Genomic DNA, 19,328 nt, shown 5'->3' with positions numbered 1-19,328 from the left:
CAGGCCTTGGCAAATTCATTCTTTACTTTAAAAGAACTGCAAGTTGCAGGTTGGAGTTGTTAAATGGGTAGAGTGCTTGCTTAGCATGTGTGAGGCACTGGGTTCAATCCTTAGCATCACATAAAAATAAATAAATTAATAAAGGTATTGTGTCCATCTACAACTATATTATATATATATATATATATATATATATATATATATATATAATTTTAAAAAACCTACAATGGAATGGATCTTGCTGCTCAAGTCATATTTATTATTGGCTGTTTTTCTGTACAATTCAGAAACTTGTGGATCAAGATATACCAAAAGTAACTGATATTCTCAGTTTGGAATAGGTATGAGTGATTTCAGTGAAGAATTGACAAAGACCATTTCAGAGGATGACCAGGTGGAAACATCTGTGCTCACTGGTACAGGAATGTATTTTCCTTGGCTTCAGAAGCATTTAGAAACTGTAGGTAATTAAAATAACAGAACCATTTTAACTTTAGTACAAGGAAGTAATAGATTCAATATGTATACAAAATGAACCATGCTGGTTTAGTTTTTAAGAATATATAAGTTGTTTTCTTGTTCTGACTATAAGCAGAAAGGGAATCATAAGAAATATTCTTTTTTGTTCTGGAATCCTTTTCTTTTGAATTAATATACAGTCTATATTATGTTGCAGCCACATTTTTTTTCAGCAGTGCTTTCTGGGCACTAATATCTAATATATAAGTCTAAATATTGGGCACTTATACATGAAAAAGATATAGTCTCTTCTTTTGAGAAGCACATAGCTTTCAAAAAAAATAATATTTTCCCTCATTTTTATCTAATGTAAATACAAGCAAAATTTTCTATAGGATAAATTCCTTAAAGATATATACAAGAATCAGTTATTTGTACATTGCCCTGTTGGGTGGTATAACCCCAGGAATACATTTGAATCAACACTTTCTTTATTGCGTCAAAATGTCTTTCTTATCCCAGCCTTCTTTCCCCTTTGGCAGGGATTCCTTGGATCCTAGGATTAATTCCAAATTCACTTTGGCATTTGTCTTTCTTGTTTAGTTTGCCACCCGACATATCACTGCAATGAATCTTGCTGATCAAGTGATATTTATCAGATGAAAAGGTGGCTGTTTTTCTGTACAATCCAGAAATTTTTAGATTAAGATAAAAAGTAACTAATATTCTCAGTTTGGAATAGGTATGAGTTATTTCAATGAAGAATCCTAAAGTTTAGCTCCCATTGGAAAAAAAAAATTTTACTCTGTCTTTTTATTTGATGATCTCAGTTAATCCTCAGTAAATTTATGTGCTAGGCATTTTAGTATGAAGAAACTGAGTTTCTCAAATTTATACTCTTAAGTATTGCTATTAGGAATCGTGTATCTGATTTTAGAGCATTCACTTCTAACCACTGAGATGAAGGGAACTTAACCTGAGTATAATATTCTTTTAGATGAACAAAGAATATTTCAAGGAAAGTGTGTTTTGTTAGTTTTCTGGGCTAGTTGCCAGGGATTGTTGCTTATTAAACAGCTTGAGTGTAGGTGTTGTTAAATGAAGTCTCTGATTTGGAGATCTGGATGGGGCATTGTATTCTGCATTTCTAATTAGCTTCTAGGTGATTCTAATGTTGCTAGTTTCAGAACCACATCCAGTAGCCAGGCTCAAGATCCCAAGGTGATTTATATGTCCTTATTAGTGATTTATATGTACCTAGATCAATATAGTCTTTGACCTTTTCCACTGTCATATTTCTTTTTTGTAAACTGTGTCCTACTTTGCACAATTTAAAAATTTAAAAATTTGCCTTCTAAAAAGTTTATCAGTTGCAAGAGATAAATTTCCAGCACATGATGGTGTTTTAATTACATTAAATTAAATTACTTTAAAAAGTAGATCTGGTAGAATCTAAATAGCAGAGATGTAATGTCCTTTCATTGCCAACCTTAAAACATTCAATGAAAAAACTTTTTATAAATGGAAATTTTGTATTGTTCCTGTTTTTGTAGTACATTTTGCAGTAAAAGTATGTCTGTATTTGCACTTATTTTTAACGTCCTATAAATTTTTAAGTTTTAAAATTTCTTGTGGGTTGAGATATGTGTTTTAAGTATTCAAGTAAATTTTAATTTTTTAATCTTACCCCAGTTACTTCATGTATCATTAAGAATGTTAACTTTAGAATGAGAAAACATCTGGCATTAATTCTATATTTTAATGAATGTAAACTCTGAGAAACTTTAGTCACATAGGGAAGTAGAATGGAGTTTAGTTAAGCAAGTATCAGATCTTCGACTCATGAGTTACTCACAGAAAATTACATGTTCTGTTTAAAATTATTAGAACATTCTACAGTTTTGATAAAAGAATTGGGAATCACTTGACTTGCAAAAGTAAATATTAGAATCATTCAGTTTTCATCATGTGTTGAAAATACCTTCAGGTAATATGTAATGATTTTGATTGTGAGACCTTGATTATGGGCATAGCACTCTAGGAGATTAATTTCGGGAAACAATATACAAGGAGGTAGAATCTTCAAATTGATTGCTTTAAGAGGATCTTTGCTTTAAGAGGACCTATTGGTCTATTGTATTTGCAGGGGTAAGGGTACCCAGCTAGAAGACTGCTAGCCTAGAGGGTCTGGTAGTTGTATAGGAAGGAAAGCATAGTAACCAGTCACTTATATAATGAGGTTGTTAACTAAGTCCAGATATCCTTAAAGGAATTGCTAATACTTAAGGGATATAAATGCTAATGTCTATAGCTGTTTTAATTTCGTATGCATTTAATATCATTGTGTTACTGGGAAATTGGTACTTAAAATATAAAAGCCCAGCTAGGTGAGGTGGCACATGCCTCTATTCTCAGATAGTTAGGAGCTGAGGCAAGAGGATGGCAAGTTTGAGATTCAGCCTAGGCAAGTAAATTAGCAAGACCTGTCTAACAAAAAGAAAGAAAAAAGGAAAGACTATAACTGCTCAGCAGTGGTAGAATACTCCTGGTTCAATCCCTAGTACTGTAAAAATAAACAAGTTTATTTGGAATTTTCAGAATATTGGTGGATAATAAAGACTGTGCTTGCATAGGGTGACTGGTGATTTTTACCTATTCTAATTACCAGGGCTTGTGCTTTGGGGGATCTTATTGAGAGATTCTCCTCATTTCCTCCATGGGTTGTGCACTTGTTTTCTACTCTCTTGTTCAAAAAATTGCTTAATGCCAAGATGAAAGGATGATTGAATGAGATTTGAAGGATCTGGTGATTGTAGTAGCCCAAGAATGTAATTTAGATTTTTAGAAATTTGCTAAAAAACAGTATGTATGTAAGAGTTTGTTTCAAAAGAAGTTGACTTTGATACTTGGGGATGGACTGGGCCAAGTAATACCTACTGTTCTATTTATCAGAAATTAAGTTTTTGTAATAGTTGAATTGGAGTCACTGGGTGACCCTTATCCTTCATCTTTACAGTGACTGGAGGGAAAAAGAAGAAAGATTTTGCTCAGACAACAAGTGCTTGTTTAAATTTTATCCAAGAAGCCCTTCTGAAGCACGAGTGGCAGCAAGCTGCAGAGTATATGTACAGCTATTTGCAGACCTTGGAAGATTCAGACACCTACAAAAAGCAGGCTGCACCAGAGGTAAACAAAGTGTGAGTCTGCTGAAAGAAACAGCAGATTCCTGAAAGATTTTGCCTCTAGCTCCATTCACAAAGCTTTAGGGGGATTTCAAACTGAATTTACTAAAAGCTGCTAAAAGTAATGTTGGATGTAGAAATTATATCAAGACTAAAAATAGTCTTGAGTTGTGCATTCTCAAATTTCCCAGTATTCATTCATTCCAATAATAATTCCTTCTTACCTTGTATTATTTTACCCTCTGTATAGGGTAAAATTAACACCTTTGTAGATGAGGTTAAGAAAAGAAAAGATCAAATTGGAATGGGTGAGCACATCACACAGGAACCCTGATTACAGTGTTTTTTAGCAGAGGAGTGAATGAGGATTTAAGGTTTTAAAAGGTTCACTCTACATCATTAGACATTAGGAAAACAAAAATCATTTTTAAACCACGATAAGATATCACTTTAAAACCAACAGGATGACTAAAATCAAAAAGAGACAATAAGGCAAGGGTGTAGATAAGCTGGAACCCTCAACACCTTTCATCTACAAAGGTGTTAATTCTTTTTTTTTTTTATTAGAAATCATTTTAATTCCCACTTACTCCACAGGTTGTGCACCTGTTTTGTACTCTCGTTCAACAAAACTTGAAAGTTTTTTTCTCCAACCAGAGTGTTCTTTTTGTCTTTTTTTAAAATAGCTTTATGGAGACATTAGCACACCATACAATTCACTGACTTGTACAATTTAATATTTTAAATATTTTCACAGAGTTGTGCGAACATTAGCCACAATTTAAATTTAGGATAGTTTCATCTTCTACAAAAAGAAAACCTGTACCTATTTGCAGTCTTTCCTCATTGCTTCTCTACTGACTCGTAGCCCCTGGAAGCTACTAATCTACTATTTTCTATGGTGGACATTTCATATAAATGGAATCTTATAATGTAATGGTCATTTGTGAATGATTACTTTTACTTTGTAAAATGTTTTCAAGGTTCATTTATGTTGTAGTAAAAGTATTCGTGCTTTTTCCTTTTTATTGGCAGATATTCTTTTATATGGACACACCACATTTTATATATCCATTCATCAGTTTGTTAGACATTTGGGTTGATTATACTTTTTGGTTATTGTGAATAATGCTTCTATAAATATTCATGCACAAGTGTTTGTATGTGGATGTTTGTTTTGATTTTTCTTGGGTATATTCCTAGAGTAGAAATTTAGATCATGTGGTAATTGTATTTAACTTCTCAAGAAACTACTGGACTATTTTCAAAAGTGACTCCACCATTTTATATTTCCATCAGTAATATTTGAGAGTTCCAGCTTCTCTACACCTGTGCCTTGTTGTCTCTTTTTGATTTTAGTCATCCTGTTGGTTTTAAAGTGATATCTTATCGTGGTTTAAAAATGATTTTTGTTTTCCTAATGTCTAATGATGTAGAGTGAACCTTTTAAAACCTTAAGACCTCATTCACTCCTCTGCTGAAAACACTGTAATCAGGGTTCCTGTGTGATGTGCTCACCCATTCCCATTTGACCTTTTCTTTTCTTAATCTCATTTCCTGTTACTTGCTCACCTGTATTTTTTTTCCAGTCTTACTAGCCTTGCTCTTATTAGAATAAGCCAGGCATATTCTGCCTCAATATTTATCTTATTCATTCATTTATTTATTTTACTTGGAAAGATCTTTTTTCAGCTACCATCATGTCTGCCCTTCTGTATGACCGCTTTTCTGTGACTTCTGTGAGGTCTACCTTGATTATTTAAAATTACAACTGCATTTCTTGCTTTCTTATTCCTACTTTATACTGGCACTCTTGAACTCCATGTCCTTCTCATGCTTTTCCAGTAATACTTGTCAATATAATTATGTTTCTTGTTTCTTGTGTGTCTCTCCATATCAAATGTACATTTCTGAGGGAAGGGGTAAAACAGTGCCTGAAACGGTGCCTGGCATATACTGCTAAATTTGTTGAGTAAAAAGCAGTTTCTCCACAGATAACTTAGAAATAACTTTACTTGACTATTTCAGGTGCTTTTACTAATGTAGTAACCAGTGCATCAATGTAATGGAGCCAAAACCAAAAATACCAAATAGTACATACATGCTACTTGGTGTGTGTGTGTGTGTGTGTGTATGTGTGTATGTGTGTGTGTATGTGTGTAAAAAGAAAATATAATTATTGACAAATTTTAATTTAGGGACTAAAGTTACATATATCTGTAAATCATTACTAATGATTTACATTACAGAGAGGCATTATATACCTCTCTTTTGTCCAGATTTTGTTTTATAAAATGAAGAAATTAAATGAGTGGCTTCCAGATACTTGTTTGAATCCTTTTGAACTACCTAGGGCATGTGTTGAAAATATAGATTCCATCAGTCACTGTGGAGTACAGCTGAAATCCCAAGCAGCTCGAGGCTGAGACGTGAGGATTGCAAGTTCAAGACCAACCTCAGCAATTTAGTGAAACCCTGTCTATCTACCGCGTGTGCGCGCTCTCTCTCTCTATATATATATATACACACACACACACATATACACATATACATATACATATACATATACATACATATGTACGTATGTATATTTATTTTTGGTACTGTACTCCTGGGGCTTTTAACCACTGGCTTAGCCATTTTTATGTTTTATTTTGAGACAAGGTCTCACTAAGTTGCTTAGGGCCTTGCCAAATGGCTGAGGCTGGCTTTGAACTCATGATCTCCTGCCTCAGCATCCCAAGCTGCTGGGATTACGGGCATGGTGGCTTAGAATATTTATTTTTAATAAGTGCCCCAGGTAATTCTTATGACTGGGTTTAAGAACAACTGTAGATAACTATAAATAATGAATAATCTTTAAGTTTTTGTTTTGGTGGTGCTGGGGATGAAACCTAGTACCTGCCTTGCTAGGCAGTGCTTTTACCACCGTGCTACTCCCCAGCCCTCTATAAGTTTCTTTAAGCTCCTCAATGCTACTTTTGATATTCTACAATGAAGTCGTGATCTTTTTTTTTTTTTTTTTTTGTAGTTGCAGATGGATAGAATGCCTTTATTTGTTTATTTTTTATGTGGTGCTGAGGATTGAACCCTGTGCCTCATGCATGGAAGGTAAGTGCTCTACCACTGAACTGTAGCCCCAGCCCTGTTTTTTTTTTTTTAATTGGGAATATGAAGTTATTGTACCAAACAACCAATGTGTGCCTTCTAGAAATAATTGACTTTGAAGTTCACTTTAAAGTTGGTATGGTTGAAGTACTTTAAATGGGAGTAAGAGAAATAGACATTTGCTTCCATGAAAAAAGAACTCTCAAGTTCTTTCACCAGGATTGGTGATCTGAAGAGAAAATATATTTTATTCAAATTTGTTTATATTTAATGATAGTTCTTAAATTTGTGTTGTAAATATTGGAATAAATATACTCAATATTGGTAAGATCTTAAGAAACTAGTCTGTTGCACTCACTTTGCTGAGAATAAAGATGAGGTTGAGACCAGTTAAGAAGCCAATATTACCAAAACCTAGTTTCTGACTTATTCTTCCTATACTAATTAAGTTTTATACTTAATAATATCTTAACTGCCTCTTCCTCTTTTAGACTGCTAATCTAATAATGGCACTGTTATACTTACCTAGAATTTAAATACTAGTATTGAAAAGATTTTGTCATGTGAGATCTAACGTTAGTTTTACTGGGTAAAGTACGATAACATAGACAATTATGATATCTAGGGAAAGGAATTTTAGGTTGTTTTTATATGTAACCAGAAAAACAAAACTTACAGGAAAAACAGAGTAAAGGCAGGGTTGGACTTTACATTGGGTAATAATTTCTGCTTTGACAGGTTATTTGGAGGCTTGGAAGTGAAATTTTCTTTTATCACCCCAAAAGCAATGTGGAGACTTTCAATACCTTTGCTGACCGGATGAAAAATATTGGTGTCCTGAATTACGTAAAGGTAAGAACATAGACTTTGTGAACTTATATTTCCAGTGTTCATATTGTTTTCTGAATTGTTTGTATCAGTGTAAAGTAAACAATAATGAAGAAAGGGTAAGATACTAGGATAAATAAGAAAGAAAGCAGTGTTGTGGCAGCCATTCCTTAGTTTCTGATCACCTTCCATGTTGTCTGATGGGAAATACCTCCTCTTTGTTTATCTCTGGCTGCCAAAACCAGTCCATCAGATGTTGAAGTTGTGCTTCTACTGTTTGCCCAAGTTATTTGTGCTGAGTTGGTATTTTTGGAAAAAGCGAAACAAGTGGGGAATTTGAATGTGTAAAAACATTTTAATTCCTATTTGCATTGAACCTTCTCTCCAAGTTAATGTTTTATTAAAATTATTACCAAAAGGGCTGAGACATTTCCAAGATATATATTCATTCTCTCTCTCTCTCTCTCTCTCTCTCTCTCTCTCTCTCTCTCTCTCTCTAACTAACAGAACACTTTTCAATAAAATTTTATAATTTGCTTTTAATTATTTTTCAAGGCCATAAGGTTTTACTGGAATACAGCCACACACATTCATTTCCATATTGTCAATAGCTGTTTTTTAATGAAAATGAGTAATTATGAAGAAGCCATGTGCCATGCAAAGCCTAAAACATTTACTTTGTAGCTAGTTTTAAATTTTGTTTTGTTTTTACTTTTCCTGTTTTCTGGAATTTTAAATTGTGATTGTATATAATGGAACATGCTATCTTAACCATTTTAAGTATACAGTTCTGTGGTATTAACTATATTCACCATGTTGTAAACTATCACCACTATTTCTAAAACATTTCCATCACTCCAAACAGAATCTTTATATTTATTAAGCAATAGTTTCCCATTTTCTCCTCCTCCCCATGCTACTGACAGTCTCTAATATCTTTTCTGTTTTTTATGAATATGCCCATTCTAGATGTTTTAGATAAGTCGAAGCATGCGCTTTCCTTTCCATTGGAATTGACATCATTCTCCAACACTCCCTGTTAAGGTGTTTTCTTTTGAGCTGATTTAATATATTTAAAATAGTTATATTATTGGTTGTCTACTGTAGCCCAAACTAGGAATTAGTAGTATGCAAAAGTTAAATCTCATTTAATTTTTTAAATTAAAATTAAATCTCATCTAATCCTAACAACACCCTTCTGAAGGATTAAGAATTGCCTCATACAACAGGTCAGACAAAAGGACAAATTAGTTATTCAGATTTATTTAGCATTTAATTGGCATATGAGCCAGGACACTGTCTTCAAAACCCCTGTTTTTTATTGTTGTTTTTTTTCACTATTGTACTGTCTTCTCTTTGTAAGTTTACATAATTTAGCTTTCATTTACATAGTGTCATTTCATCTGTCTTTCTTCTTTGTTAGGTTGAAATTGTTGATGACAGGGACAGTGTCTTATCTTTCGTATCCAATCAAGGACTTAGTCCATCATATATTTACTGTGTTTTTTGAGTAATGGTTATCTTAATGACTTCAGTGACAGTGGGCTTTTTCTTATTACTGGTGCAGATCTCCTTACAACATGCATTGTACCTTATGCATCATGGAATGCTTGAGGATGCAAACAGAAATCTAAGTCAGGCAGAGACATGGAGATATGGTGAAAAATCATCTTCCCAGGAAATATTAATCAACCTTGTTCAGGCCTACAAAGGGCTTTTGCAGTATTATACGTGGTCCAAAAAGAAAGCTGAATTGTCAAAGCTTGGTGAGTGAATATGAATAAATTATTTTCTTATGGTGAAGAGACTGAAGAGCAGAAGGGATCTTAAGGAGTAATCTAGTAATCCATCTACTGACTTCATTCAGATAAATTCTTGACCATCCTTTATGATATTTCTGATATATCATAAAACTTCTTGGTCATAAATGAGATGATTCATTGCTAAATTCATGACCATTTTAATGATTTTTAAAATTTTGGTCAGAGGTAAACAGCTGGACCTCAGTGGTGAAAACACATTCAGTAGGTTAAGAGCTAAGCTCCATTGCAGTTTGTATAGAGGCGATTCAGATTCTTAAATAGAAAAGTGGGAGGGGGGATAACAGTGCCTTGAGTAGAGTAAGAAAAGTGAAAAATTCTAAAGAAGGGGTTGTTCATGTGAAACCTATCTGGATTTACTAACTGGGTTTATGCAAGTGAGGCATATACTCTCCCACAGAGAGTCAGGAGCCCTATCTTTAGAAGTGTTGGCTAGAACAAACTAAATTCTTTAGGCAGCCTTGAGTATACCCTTTAAGGAGCCCTAAGGTTATCCTAGGGATATAGCCTCGCGTTAGAAATTATCTTAGTGTTTCTTGGGGCTGGGGTTGTGGCTCAGTGGCAGAGCACTTGCCTCACACATGTGAGACACTGGGTTCAATCCTCAGCACCACATAAAAATAAATAAAATGAAATAAAGATATTGCATCCATCTATAACTAAAAAATATTTTTTAAAAAAGAAGAAATTATCTTAGTGTTTCTTAAAGTCTTTATAGGTAGGCCAGGATTGGGGCATAGTCCAAATAGGGACTAGGCTTAGAGGAGCTGGTTGGAGTTTGATCTGGGAGAGAGTTTTTGAATTTATGAGAAAGGTTGTAAATTTTCTTTAGCAGCCATTATTACATGTAATAAACTCTTCATCTTGTGTGTTTAGAGTAGAGTTTAGTTTGTTCCATATTATTGTTCCCCAGAATAACGTTTAAAGAATACCGCAAGTTAAAAAGTAATTTCTGTACAAAGGTTATAATGCAATTTTTTTGATTTACTGGCCATACCAAAAATTGAGCACTCAGTTCTCAGGCTGAGTTCCCCTTCTCTTAAACTTCTTTGGTGATATCATCCTCTCCTACTCCCAGATATACATTCTTTGAAGCTACATGATTCTCTGCACTTTTCTTTCCCTTGTGTAGTTTTCCTCCATAGCTTCTCTAGAATTAAGTCTTTTCTATTTTCACATCCTTCATCCAAATTTTAGCCCTGGTATTTATCACCTTATAGGTGATAAACACTATTTTCTTATTATCCTTATGTAGTAAGTAATATTTCTTTTGTCCCTAGGCATGTAGATTTCGCCAATCTCAGTTCCCATCCTCCTCCTTGTGTTACCTCTTCTTGTCTCCCAAGATTCTTCTGGAAGGCCCTAATGTTAATCTTGTGACATTTTTGCAGATTCTTCATCTATCATACCCTCTGTCCTTTAAGATTCTTCGAAACCTGCCCTGGCACCTGATTCATAAACCTTCTATATCAGCTGCCTGTTCAGCCTATGTCATTTGGCTTTTCATCTCTTGCTTTTTAATTGTTCTAAGTTTTTTCAGGTATATTTTATGCTGTATATTCTTATTTAGATTAAGCCATCTTTTGATGTCACATGTTTGTCTTCTATTTCTTTTGACTTTGCTATCATTTCTGATATAATTTTCTTTTTTCATCTATTTTAACCTTGCTATCATTTCTGGTATAAATTTTCCTTTGAAAAAGGCTTGTTGATATTAATTGATTAGGTGAGTTTTACAATCACTATTTACTTTTTTATTACACATGGTTAGAAAAAACTTGAGCAAATATTTGACTAAAGCAATTGTAATATGACATTTAGACTGTCACTCTCATGACTAGATTCAGTACTTTTAGGCAACTGACATTTTGTTCTCTGGCTACAAGAGATGAAGGTGAGACACTGTATGGAGCAATATGGAGTCCATATTGGTTCACTTAGAAAAGAATATCAACATCTGTTTTTATTGTGGTATTATGTTGTGCTTCTACTAGTTGTTGCTATTTAAATCTTAATGTTATGAAATATAATGTAGACAAGAAAACATATGAAATAAATGAGTGCTGTAATGCATAAGTTTAAAGTTGCATTCCTCTAACTACTATCCTGATTAAGGAACACAGCATTGCTGTTACCTTAATGTAAAAGTTTTATATGTATGCTTTCCTGATCATACTTCATCCCATTCTGTATCACGAAAATCACTGTAAGGTCTTTTAGGGTTTTCATTCTCTTGCTTTTCTTTAAATGGTAAACAAAATTGGTTTTGCTTATATATGAATTTCTTGCCTATATATAAATTTTTTACTGTGTTTATTTTTTTGGGCCTTGCATATTTTATTCAACATTGGTTTTTAAGACAATTGTATTGTTGAATGTAACTCTAGTTTATTTTTACTGCTAAAAAATGTATGTTATCGCGCTAATTATTCTTTCTGTTATTGATGGCCTTTAGTGCATTATAGTTTAATGCTGCTTTGAAATTAACCCTTCATAAGCATGCATTGCTAGGAGTAGAATTGTCATAAAGTATATGCATCTTTGTCACTGTATGAAATACCTTAGGAAGCTAACTTTACAAAGAGAAAAGGTTTATTTAAGTTCATAGTTTTGGAGATTCAGTGTCCAAGATTGGGTGGCTCTACAGTAGGTAGAAGCAAGTGGTCACATCTTGAATATGAGTGCCAAGGAAAAGGAGGGTGGAGCCAGGCTGTTTCTGTTCTAACAAGCCTCTTGTCAGAACACAGGAGGCTACATGAGAATTAGCCTGAGGACCTGAGGACCTCCCACAAAGCTCCATCCCCCACTGTTTTCATCTCTCATAGTACCACACTGAGGCCCAAGCCAGTAATCATAGTGTGTCTTTTGGCAACAAAAACCATGGCAATATATAACATGCTAAACTCTGGTTTCCAAAGTAGTACCAATTTATATTCCACTGGTAATCTGATTAGGGTTTTCTTTTGTCAATATGTTCCTTAACATTCGTTAATTTCAGAATTTTTTTATATCTGTTAGTTTATTGGGTATAGTGGTCTCATATTTTTTAAAAAAATAATAGCTTTATTGAAAATTGAGAATATAGTTTATATGCCACATAAATATACCCACTTAAAGCATATAGTTTTTAATATATTTATAGAGTTGCCTAGTAATCATCACCACCATTAAATTTGGAACATTTTCATCACCCCAGAAAGAAACCCTAAGCTCTCCATTTCTTCATAAGCTTCTAGGCAACCACTAATCTACTTTCTGTCTTTTGAGATTTATTTATTCTGGGAATCTCATGCAAGTGGAACCATCTGTACAATATGTGCTCACTTAGCATAATGATTTTAAGGTTGCAAGTAACTGTATTTCATTCTTTTTTGTTGTTGAATAACATGCCATTGTATAGAAATACCACATTTAACCATTCCACATTTATCAATTGATAGACATTTGGGTGGTTTCTACTTTTTGAATAATATTGCTGTGAATATTTATGTACAGTTTTATTTTTCTTGAATATGTTCCTAAGAGTGAGATTTCTGGATTATATAACTATGTTTAACCTTTGGAAGGAGCACTAGATTGTTTTCCATAATAGCTGCACTATTTTAAATTACCACCATTATCAATGGAAGGGTACTAAAATCCATGGTATCTGTGATTTTGATTTGCATTTCTATAGGGACTAATTATGTTGAGCTCTTTTTATGTGCCTGTGAGCCATTTGTATGCCTTTGGAGAAATTCATGTCTTTGCATATACTTTGATTAAACCATTAATTTTTAGTTATTGAGTCATGAGTTCTTTATATGTTCTAGACAGAAGTCTCTTAATAGGAGATATTTTCTCCTATTCTGTAGGTTGCCTTTTTACTTTCTTGCTGATGTCCTTTGAAACACACATTTTTTTTTTATTTTGATGAAGTCCAATTATGTGCTTTTGCTTTTGTTGCTTGTGGTTTTGTTGACATATCCAAGAAACCATTGCCCACTTCAAGGACACAAAGATTTTCACTTACAAGAGTTTTATAATTTTAACTGTAGCATTTAGGTCTTTAATCTATTTTGAGTTAACTCTTGTGTGTGATATGAGTTAGGAAACAATCTAACTAAATTATTATGCATGTGAATGTCCAGTTGTGCCAACATAGTTGTTGAAAACAAGTATTTTCTTACTGAATTGTCTTGGTACCCTTCTTGAAAATCAGATACCATAAACATGAAGGTGTTGTTTCTCTACACTCAATTTTCTGTCATTGATCTATGTATTTTCCTCCTTACACCTATATCATACTGTCTTGCTTACTGTAGCTTTGTAATGAATTTGTAAAGTCATGGTATGAATCTTCCAACTTTGTTCTTTTAAAAATTTTTTATTCTATTCTCAGTCCCTGGGATTTTCATATAAATTATAGTTAGCTTGTCCATTTATACAAAAAGATTACCTGTGGTTTTGATAGGAATTATAGGACTCTGTAGACTAGTTTAACAATAGTGGTCTTCCAACCTGTGTATCTGAGGTGTCTTTATATTTATTTGGGTCTTTTGAAATTTGTTTCAACAATATTACTTTTCAGATGGAACTTTTCATCTCTTTCATAAAACTTACACCTTTTATTTTTAGTTTTTGATGCTTTTACAAATGGCATTGTTTTCCTAATTTCATTGTTTGCTTCTTTATTGTAAATTCATTTTTTTGTATTTATCTTGTACCTGGCAACATTGATGAATTCATTTATTAATTCTAATAAATTTTTAATGGAATTTTAGAATTTTCTAGACAGAAAATATAGTTTTCCTTTTCAGTCTAGATGTCTTTTCTATAATTTGCTGAAAGCCCTAGCTAAAACCTCCAGTATAAGGAATAGAAATAGTGAGAGGGGACACTCTTATCTTGTTCTTGATTTTAGGGAAAAAAGCATCCAATCTATCACTATTAAATTTCATGTTTACTGTGGGTTTTTCATAGATACTGTTTAATCAGATTGTGGAAAGTTCCTAGATTGTCCATGGTCAGAAGATGATCATGTAGTTTTTGTTCTTTGGTCTACTGATTTGGTTTAGATCAGTATATCTTTATTTACATTAATAGATTTTTCAGTTGTTAAGCCAACCTTGCATTCCTAGAATAGATCCCACTTGAGCATGATGTATTATTCTTTTAACAATAGCTCAATTTACTATTGTCTTAACAGAAGTTCTCAATACTAAACGACTTTTCTCTCTCTTTTTTGTTTTTTTGTGATGCTGGGGATTGAACTCTGGGCCTTCACCAAATGACTTTAAATTTTTTTTTTATCTTCGGGCAGATGAAAATGATTATGCATACAGTTCAGCAACCCAAAGTATGCTCAGTGACAGCTGAAAGACATCTGTAAATATTTGTGGATTGATTAAAACTCCTGGAGTTTGGGACCCTTTTGTGAAGAGTTATGTAGAAGTAAGTAGACTTTTCATAAAATTGTATTGGTTTTATTTTTGTCTTAAGCCTATTCGAGATTGCATTTCTAATTATCTTTATTGATCAGGAGGAAATTTAATGGAGAAAATTGTTAGGGTTAGGGTTAGGGGTTAGGTTTAGGGGGTTAGGGTTAGGGTTTAGGGTTGGTTAGGGTTAGAGGGTTAGGGTTAGGGGTGAGGGTGGGGGTGAGGGTTTAGGGTTAGGGTTAAGGTTAAGGTTAGGGTTAAGGTTAGGGTTAGGGTGGTTAGGGTTAGGGTTGGGGGTTAGGGTTAGGGGTTGGGGTTAGGGTTAGGGTTGGTTAGGGTTAGGGTTGGTTAGGGTTGGTTAGGGTTAGGGTGAGGGGTGGGGGTGGGGTTAGGGTTTAGGGTTGGGGTTGGGTTAGGGTTAGGGTTGTTAGGGTTAGGGTTTAGGGTTAGGGTTTAGGGGTTAGGGTTAGGGGTTGGGGCTAGGGTTAGGGTTGGGGTTGGGGTTAGGGCTAGGGTTAGGGGTTAGGGACTGGAGCTAGGGCTAGGGCTTAGGGTTGGGGTTGGGTTTAGGGTTTAGGGTGAGGAGTGAGGGGCGAGGGTTTGGGGTTTGGGGTTAGGTTTAGGGTTTAGGGTGAAGGTGTAGGGGTTAGGGTTTTGGGTTGAGGGGTGAGGGGTGAGGGTTTTTGGGTTTGGGTTAGGGTTTTAGGGTTAGGATTATTGTTAGGGTTAGGGTTAGGGTCAGGGGTCGGGTTTAGGGTTAGTGTTAGGGTTAGGGGTTAGGGTTGGGGTTAGGGGGTTAGGATTAGGGGGTTAGGGTGGTTAGGGTTAGGGTTAGGGCTTAGGGTTAGGGTTGGTTAGGGTTACGTTTAGGGTGAGGGTGAGGGGTGGGGTTAGGGTTTAGGGTTAGGGGTTTGGGTTAGTGTTAAGGTTAGGGTTAGGGTTGTTAGGGTTAGGGTTGTTAGGGTTAGGGTTTAGGGTTAGCGGTAGGGGTAGGGTTAGGGGTAGGATTGGGTTTAGGGTTAGGGTTGTTAGGGTTAGGGTTTAGGGTTAGCGGTAGGGGTAGGATTGGTGTTAGGGTTGGGGTGGTTAGGGTCAGGGTTAAGGTTAGGGTTAGGGGTTATGGGTTAGGGGCTAGGCCTAGGGTTAGGGGTTAGGGTTAGGGGCTGGGGCTAGGGCTAAGGCTTAGGTTGGTTGGGGTTGGGGTTAGGGTGAGGGGTGAGGGTGAGGCTTTGGGGTTTGGGGTTAGGGTTAGGTTTAGCTTTAGGGTTTAGGTTGAGGGTGTAGGTTGTGGGGTTAGGGTTGAGGGGTGAGGGTTCAGGTGAGGGTGAGGGTTTTAGGGTTAGGGTTAGGGTTTTAGGGTTAGGGTTATTGTTAGGTTTAGTGTTAGGGGTTAGGGTCAGGAGTCAGAAGTCGGGTTTAGGGTTTAGGGTTAGGGGTTAGGGTTAGGGTTAGGGTTTAGGGTTAGAGTTTGGGGGATAGGGTTTAGGGGTTAGGGTTAGGGGTTAGGGTTAAGGTTTAAGATTTAGGGTTAGGGTTTGGGTTAGGGTTGGGTGTTAGGGTTATAGAGCTAGAGAATATTCTCATGGACAAAGCAGATAACAGGCAGTCTTTAACAATTTTTTAAAATGAATTATAATTAGTCAATTGGAATATACGGACAGAATGTGTCAAAAATGCATTTTTGGAGATCTGTCAAAAAAGCAAAGTATAATTCACTGTATCGGTTTGAATTTAATCTTGATTTTTCAGATGATGTCTAAATAAATAAATTTACTCTTATACAGATAGAGTAAATAAAACCACACTAGAACATAAATGAAAGTATTCCTCTGGGAGTTAAAGATATAGAATTCTATAGATTTTAGAAGATTTTTTCCTTTATATTTTTAAATATAATATTTGATACAGATTTCTGTGTATTTAAATTGTAAAAATCACCTACTTCTCATATCAAATTCATGTAGTGTCAACAAATATAACTGATAAACTTCCTTTAATATTGAACTCTTTATTTTCATAACTGTCAAATATTCTTATTAGATTTAATTTCTGAAGACTATACAACTTTCATAATTAACACAATACAGCTAGGTTAACTTTTGAGTATTTTTTACACATTGCTTATTTCACAATTTTTACTGGCAAATAAACAATACTATTCCAAAGAATAATGTAAGAGAATATATGACATTGGACAAGAAAAGTAATTCAAATTTTCTAAGATACATGGTAAGACTACTAAAAATAGAACACAAGAATATTACCCTAAAGTCATTAATTTTAATTATTTTATTAAATAAAGAAGGTATAAAAATCTAAGACAGGGCTAGACCCTTCCAAAAAAGCTTTTGAAAATAATGACAAAATAGACTTTTATGGTATTTAAGTGATACAATGAATATTAGTAATGAAGTAAAATCTTACCCAGATCTCGTCGTTTTGAACTCCACCTTGAGGATAGGTTTGCATGGTTCTGGTTTCTTCCCGTCCTTTAACTGTTTTCCTAAAATATATTTTCCTACATTTAATTCTAAAATTCTACGTTACTCTAAATTCTTGCATTGACAATTTATGAAATGAAAGTGAAATGTAATGAAATTCACCATGAAACATTTCAAAATGATTTTGAAAGATATATTTAATATAAAATACGATACTTTTAAATGATCAGGCAAAATTCAGTTTGAAATTCACTGCTGAATATAAGTAAAATAACATTTATGTAATAAAATTCTACTATGAAAAAATTATAGTCTTCTCAATGTTCTTCATTATAGATAAGCAAAAGAGAACTTCAGTTTGCTAAATGAATACAAAATTTAAAAAAAAAATGAATCTATATTACATTTTTATCCAGGTGTAACAGGCTATAAGATTAAATCCTATTTTAACAAATTCATTTATATTCATCCTCCTAAGTAAAATTCATTCATTATAATGTATAAAAGCTACTAAAACACACAAATCTCTATAAAATGTCAATAACTAATTCTGTAAAATAATTTTGATTTTGATTTTTGATATTTGCAAAATGTTTGAGATTTCAGTTATCTATTTCTAGATATTCATTGTAGAAACCACAAAAAAACTCAAAAAAAATAAAGAAATAAAACAAAAATCTATTTTATCTCTTTTTTTTAGTAATAATTACTCTCAACACTATTATACTTTTGGCAAATCACCAAACATGGGAATTGCCTTGGGAATCTCTGACACATACTCCTACCCTAACACTTCTTATTTGCTTTCATACTTTTATTTTTTCCTCTATAACACTTATTCTAAAATACTTTATATTTCACTGCTTTATTTTTATTTATTTTTGTTGTTGTAGTTTGTCTAACAAACCAGAATGTAAATTCTGGGTAAGCAAAAATTTTTAGTGTATATTTTCCCTGTTGTGTCTCTAGTGGCACAAACCCTTTGACATATAATGGGTACTCAATAAACATTCAATGAGCAAATAAATTAATGATTATTTCCTTGGGATAAATTCCTAGAAAAAGGATATCTGGGTAAAACTGTATTCTAGAAATGTGACTGTTTATACTTCCATCAACAATCTAAGAGAATATTTTGCCAAGGGCCAAGATACCAGAAAGATATAACAATTATGAACAAATTAGCACCAAAAATAATGGCACCGAAATATATGAAAATTAAATGCCTACAAAATAAGAGGGAAATAGACATAATAATAACAGTTGGAAACCTCAACATCTTACTTACAATAGTGTATAGACAACCAAACAGGAGGTGAACAAAGAAACAAAATTTGAACAACTTAAAACAACTTAGAGCCAACAAACATTTATAGAACATTTCATCTAACAGAAACAGAATATAATTTTCCCAAGTACATGCAAAACATTTTTAGGACGAACTGCATATTAGACCATAAAATAAATCTCAATCAAATTTAAAAGATAAACATACACAAAATAAGTTCTTCAACCAAAACAGAATGAAATTAGAAATCATTAGCAGGAAAAATAATAGAGATTCTAAAAAATATGTGAAAAGTAAACAACATATTGCTAAATAAACAATGGGCTAAAGACAAACATCAAAAGAAAAATCGTGCTAGGTGCTATAACATATGTTAGTAATCCTGGAAACTTGAGAGGCTGAGTCAGGAGGACTCTAAATTTAAGGACAGCCGCTGCAAGTTAGGGCCTGTCTCAAAATAAAAAGGGTTGGAAAGGGGCTAGGGTTGTGGCTCAGCAGTAGAGCGCTCACCTAGCATGTGCAAGGCACTGGGTTCGATTCTCAGCACCACATAAAAATAAATACAATAAAAGTACTATACAACTAAAAAAAATGATATGGAAAATAGTTCAGTGGTAAAGTAACCTAGGCCAATCCAATACCACAAAAAGAAAAATAAACAAATAAACAAACAAAAACACAAAGAAGAAAAAGATAAATCAGGAACTACTTTGAAATAAAATAAAATAAAATAAACCCTTTAGCTACACTGACCAAAAAAAGAGGCAGAAAACTCAAATCAT

At 33.8% G+C, this 19,328-nt stretch overlaps 1 protein-coding gene across 1 annotated transcript; it reads left to right on the top strand.

Moving 5' to 3' along the window:
- The first annotated feature begins 336 nt into the window (after nucleotides 1-336).
- Nucleotides 337-14,823, top strand: LOC308640389 (TATA box-binding protein-associated factor RNA polymerase I subunit A-like). The gene is made up of 4 exons (XM_081312319.1): nucleotides 337-464; nucleotides 3,476-3,645; nucleotides 7,488-7,601; nucleotides 14,700-14,823. Exons 1-4 carry the CDS (start codon nucleotides 344-346, stop codon nucleotides 14,766-14,768), a joined length of 474 nt encoding a protein of 157 aa, XP_081168445.1. The 5' UTR covers nucleotides 337-343; the 3' UTR covers nucleotides 14,769-14,823.
- Nucleotides 14,824-19,328: the final 4,505 nt, after the last annotated feature.

Source organism: Spermophilus citellus (genome assembly GCF_964194105.1).
Source record: "Spermophilus citellus genome assembly, contig: SCAFFOLD_131, whole genome shotgun sequence".
Lineage (NCBI taxonomy): Eukaryota > Metazoa > Chordata > Mammalia > Rodentia > Sciuridae > Spermophilus > Spermophilus citellus.
The sequence above is the reverse complement of the archived record's forward strand: the minus strand, read 5'-3'. Positions and strand labels throughout refer to the sequence as shown.

Coding starts and splice junctions, on each gene's coding strand:
- LOC308640389 (XM_081312319.1), top strand. CDS start 344: ATGAGTGATTTCAGTGAAGAATTGACAAAGACCATTTCAGAGGATGAC. Junction 465..3,475: donor GAAGCATTTAGAAACTGTAG/GTAATTAAAATA, acceptor TCATCTTTACAG/TGACTGGAGGGAAAAAGAAG. Junction 7,602..14,699: donor GTGTCCTGAATTACGTAAAG/GTAAGAACATAG, acceptor ATCTTCGGGCAG/ATGAAAATGATTATGCATAC.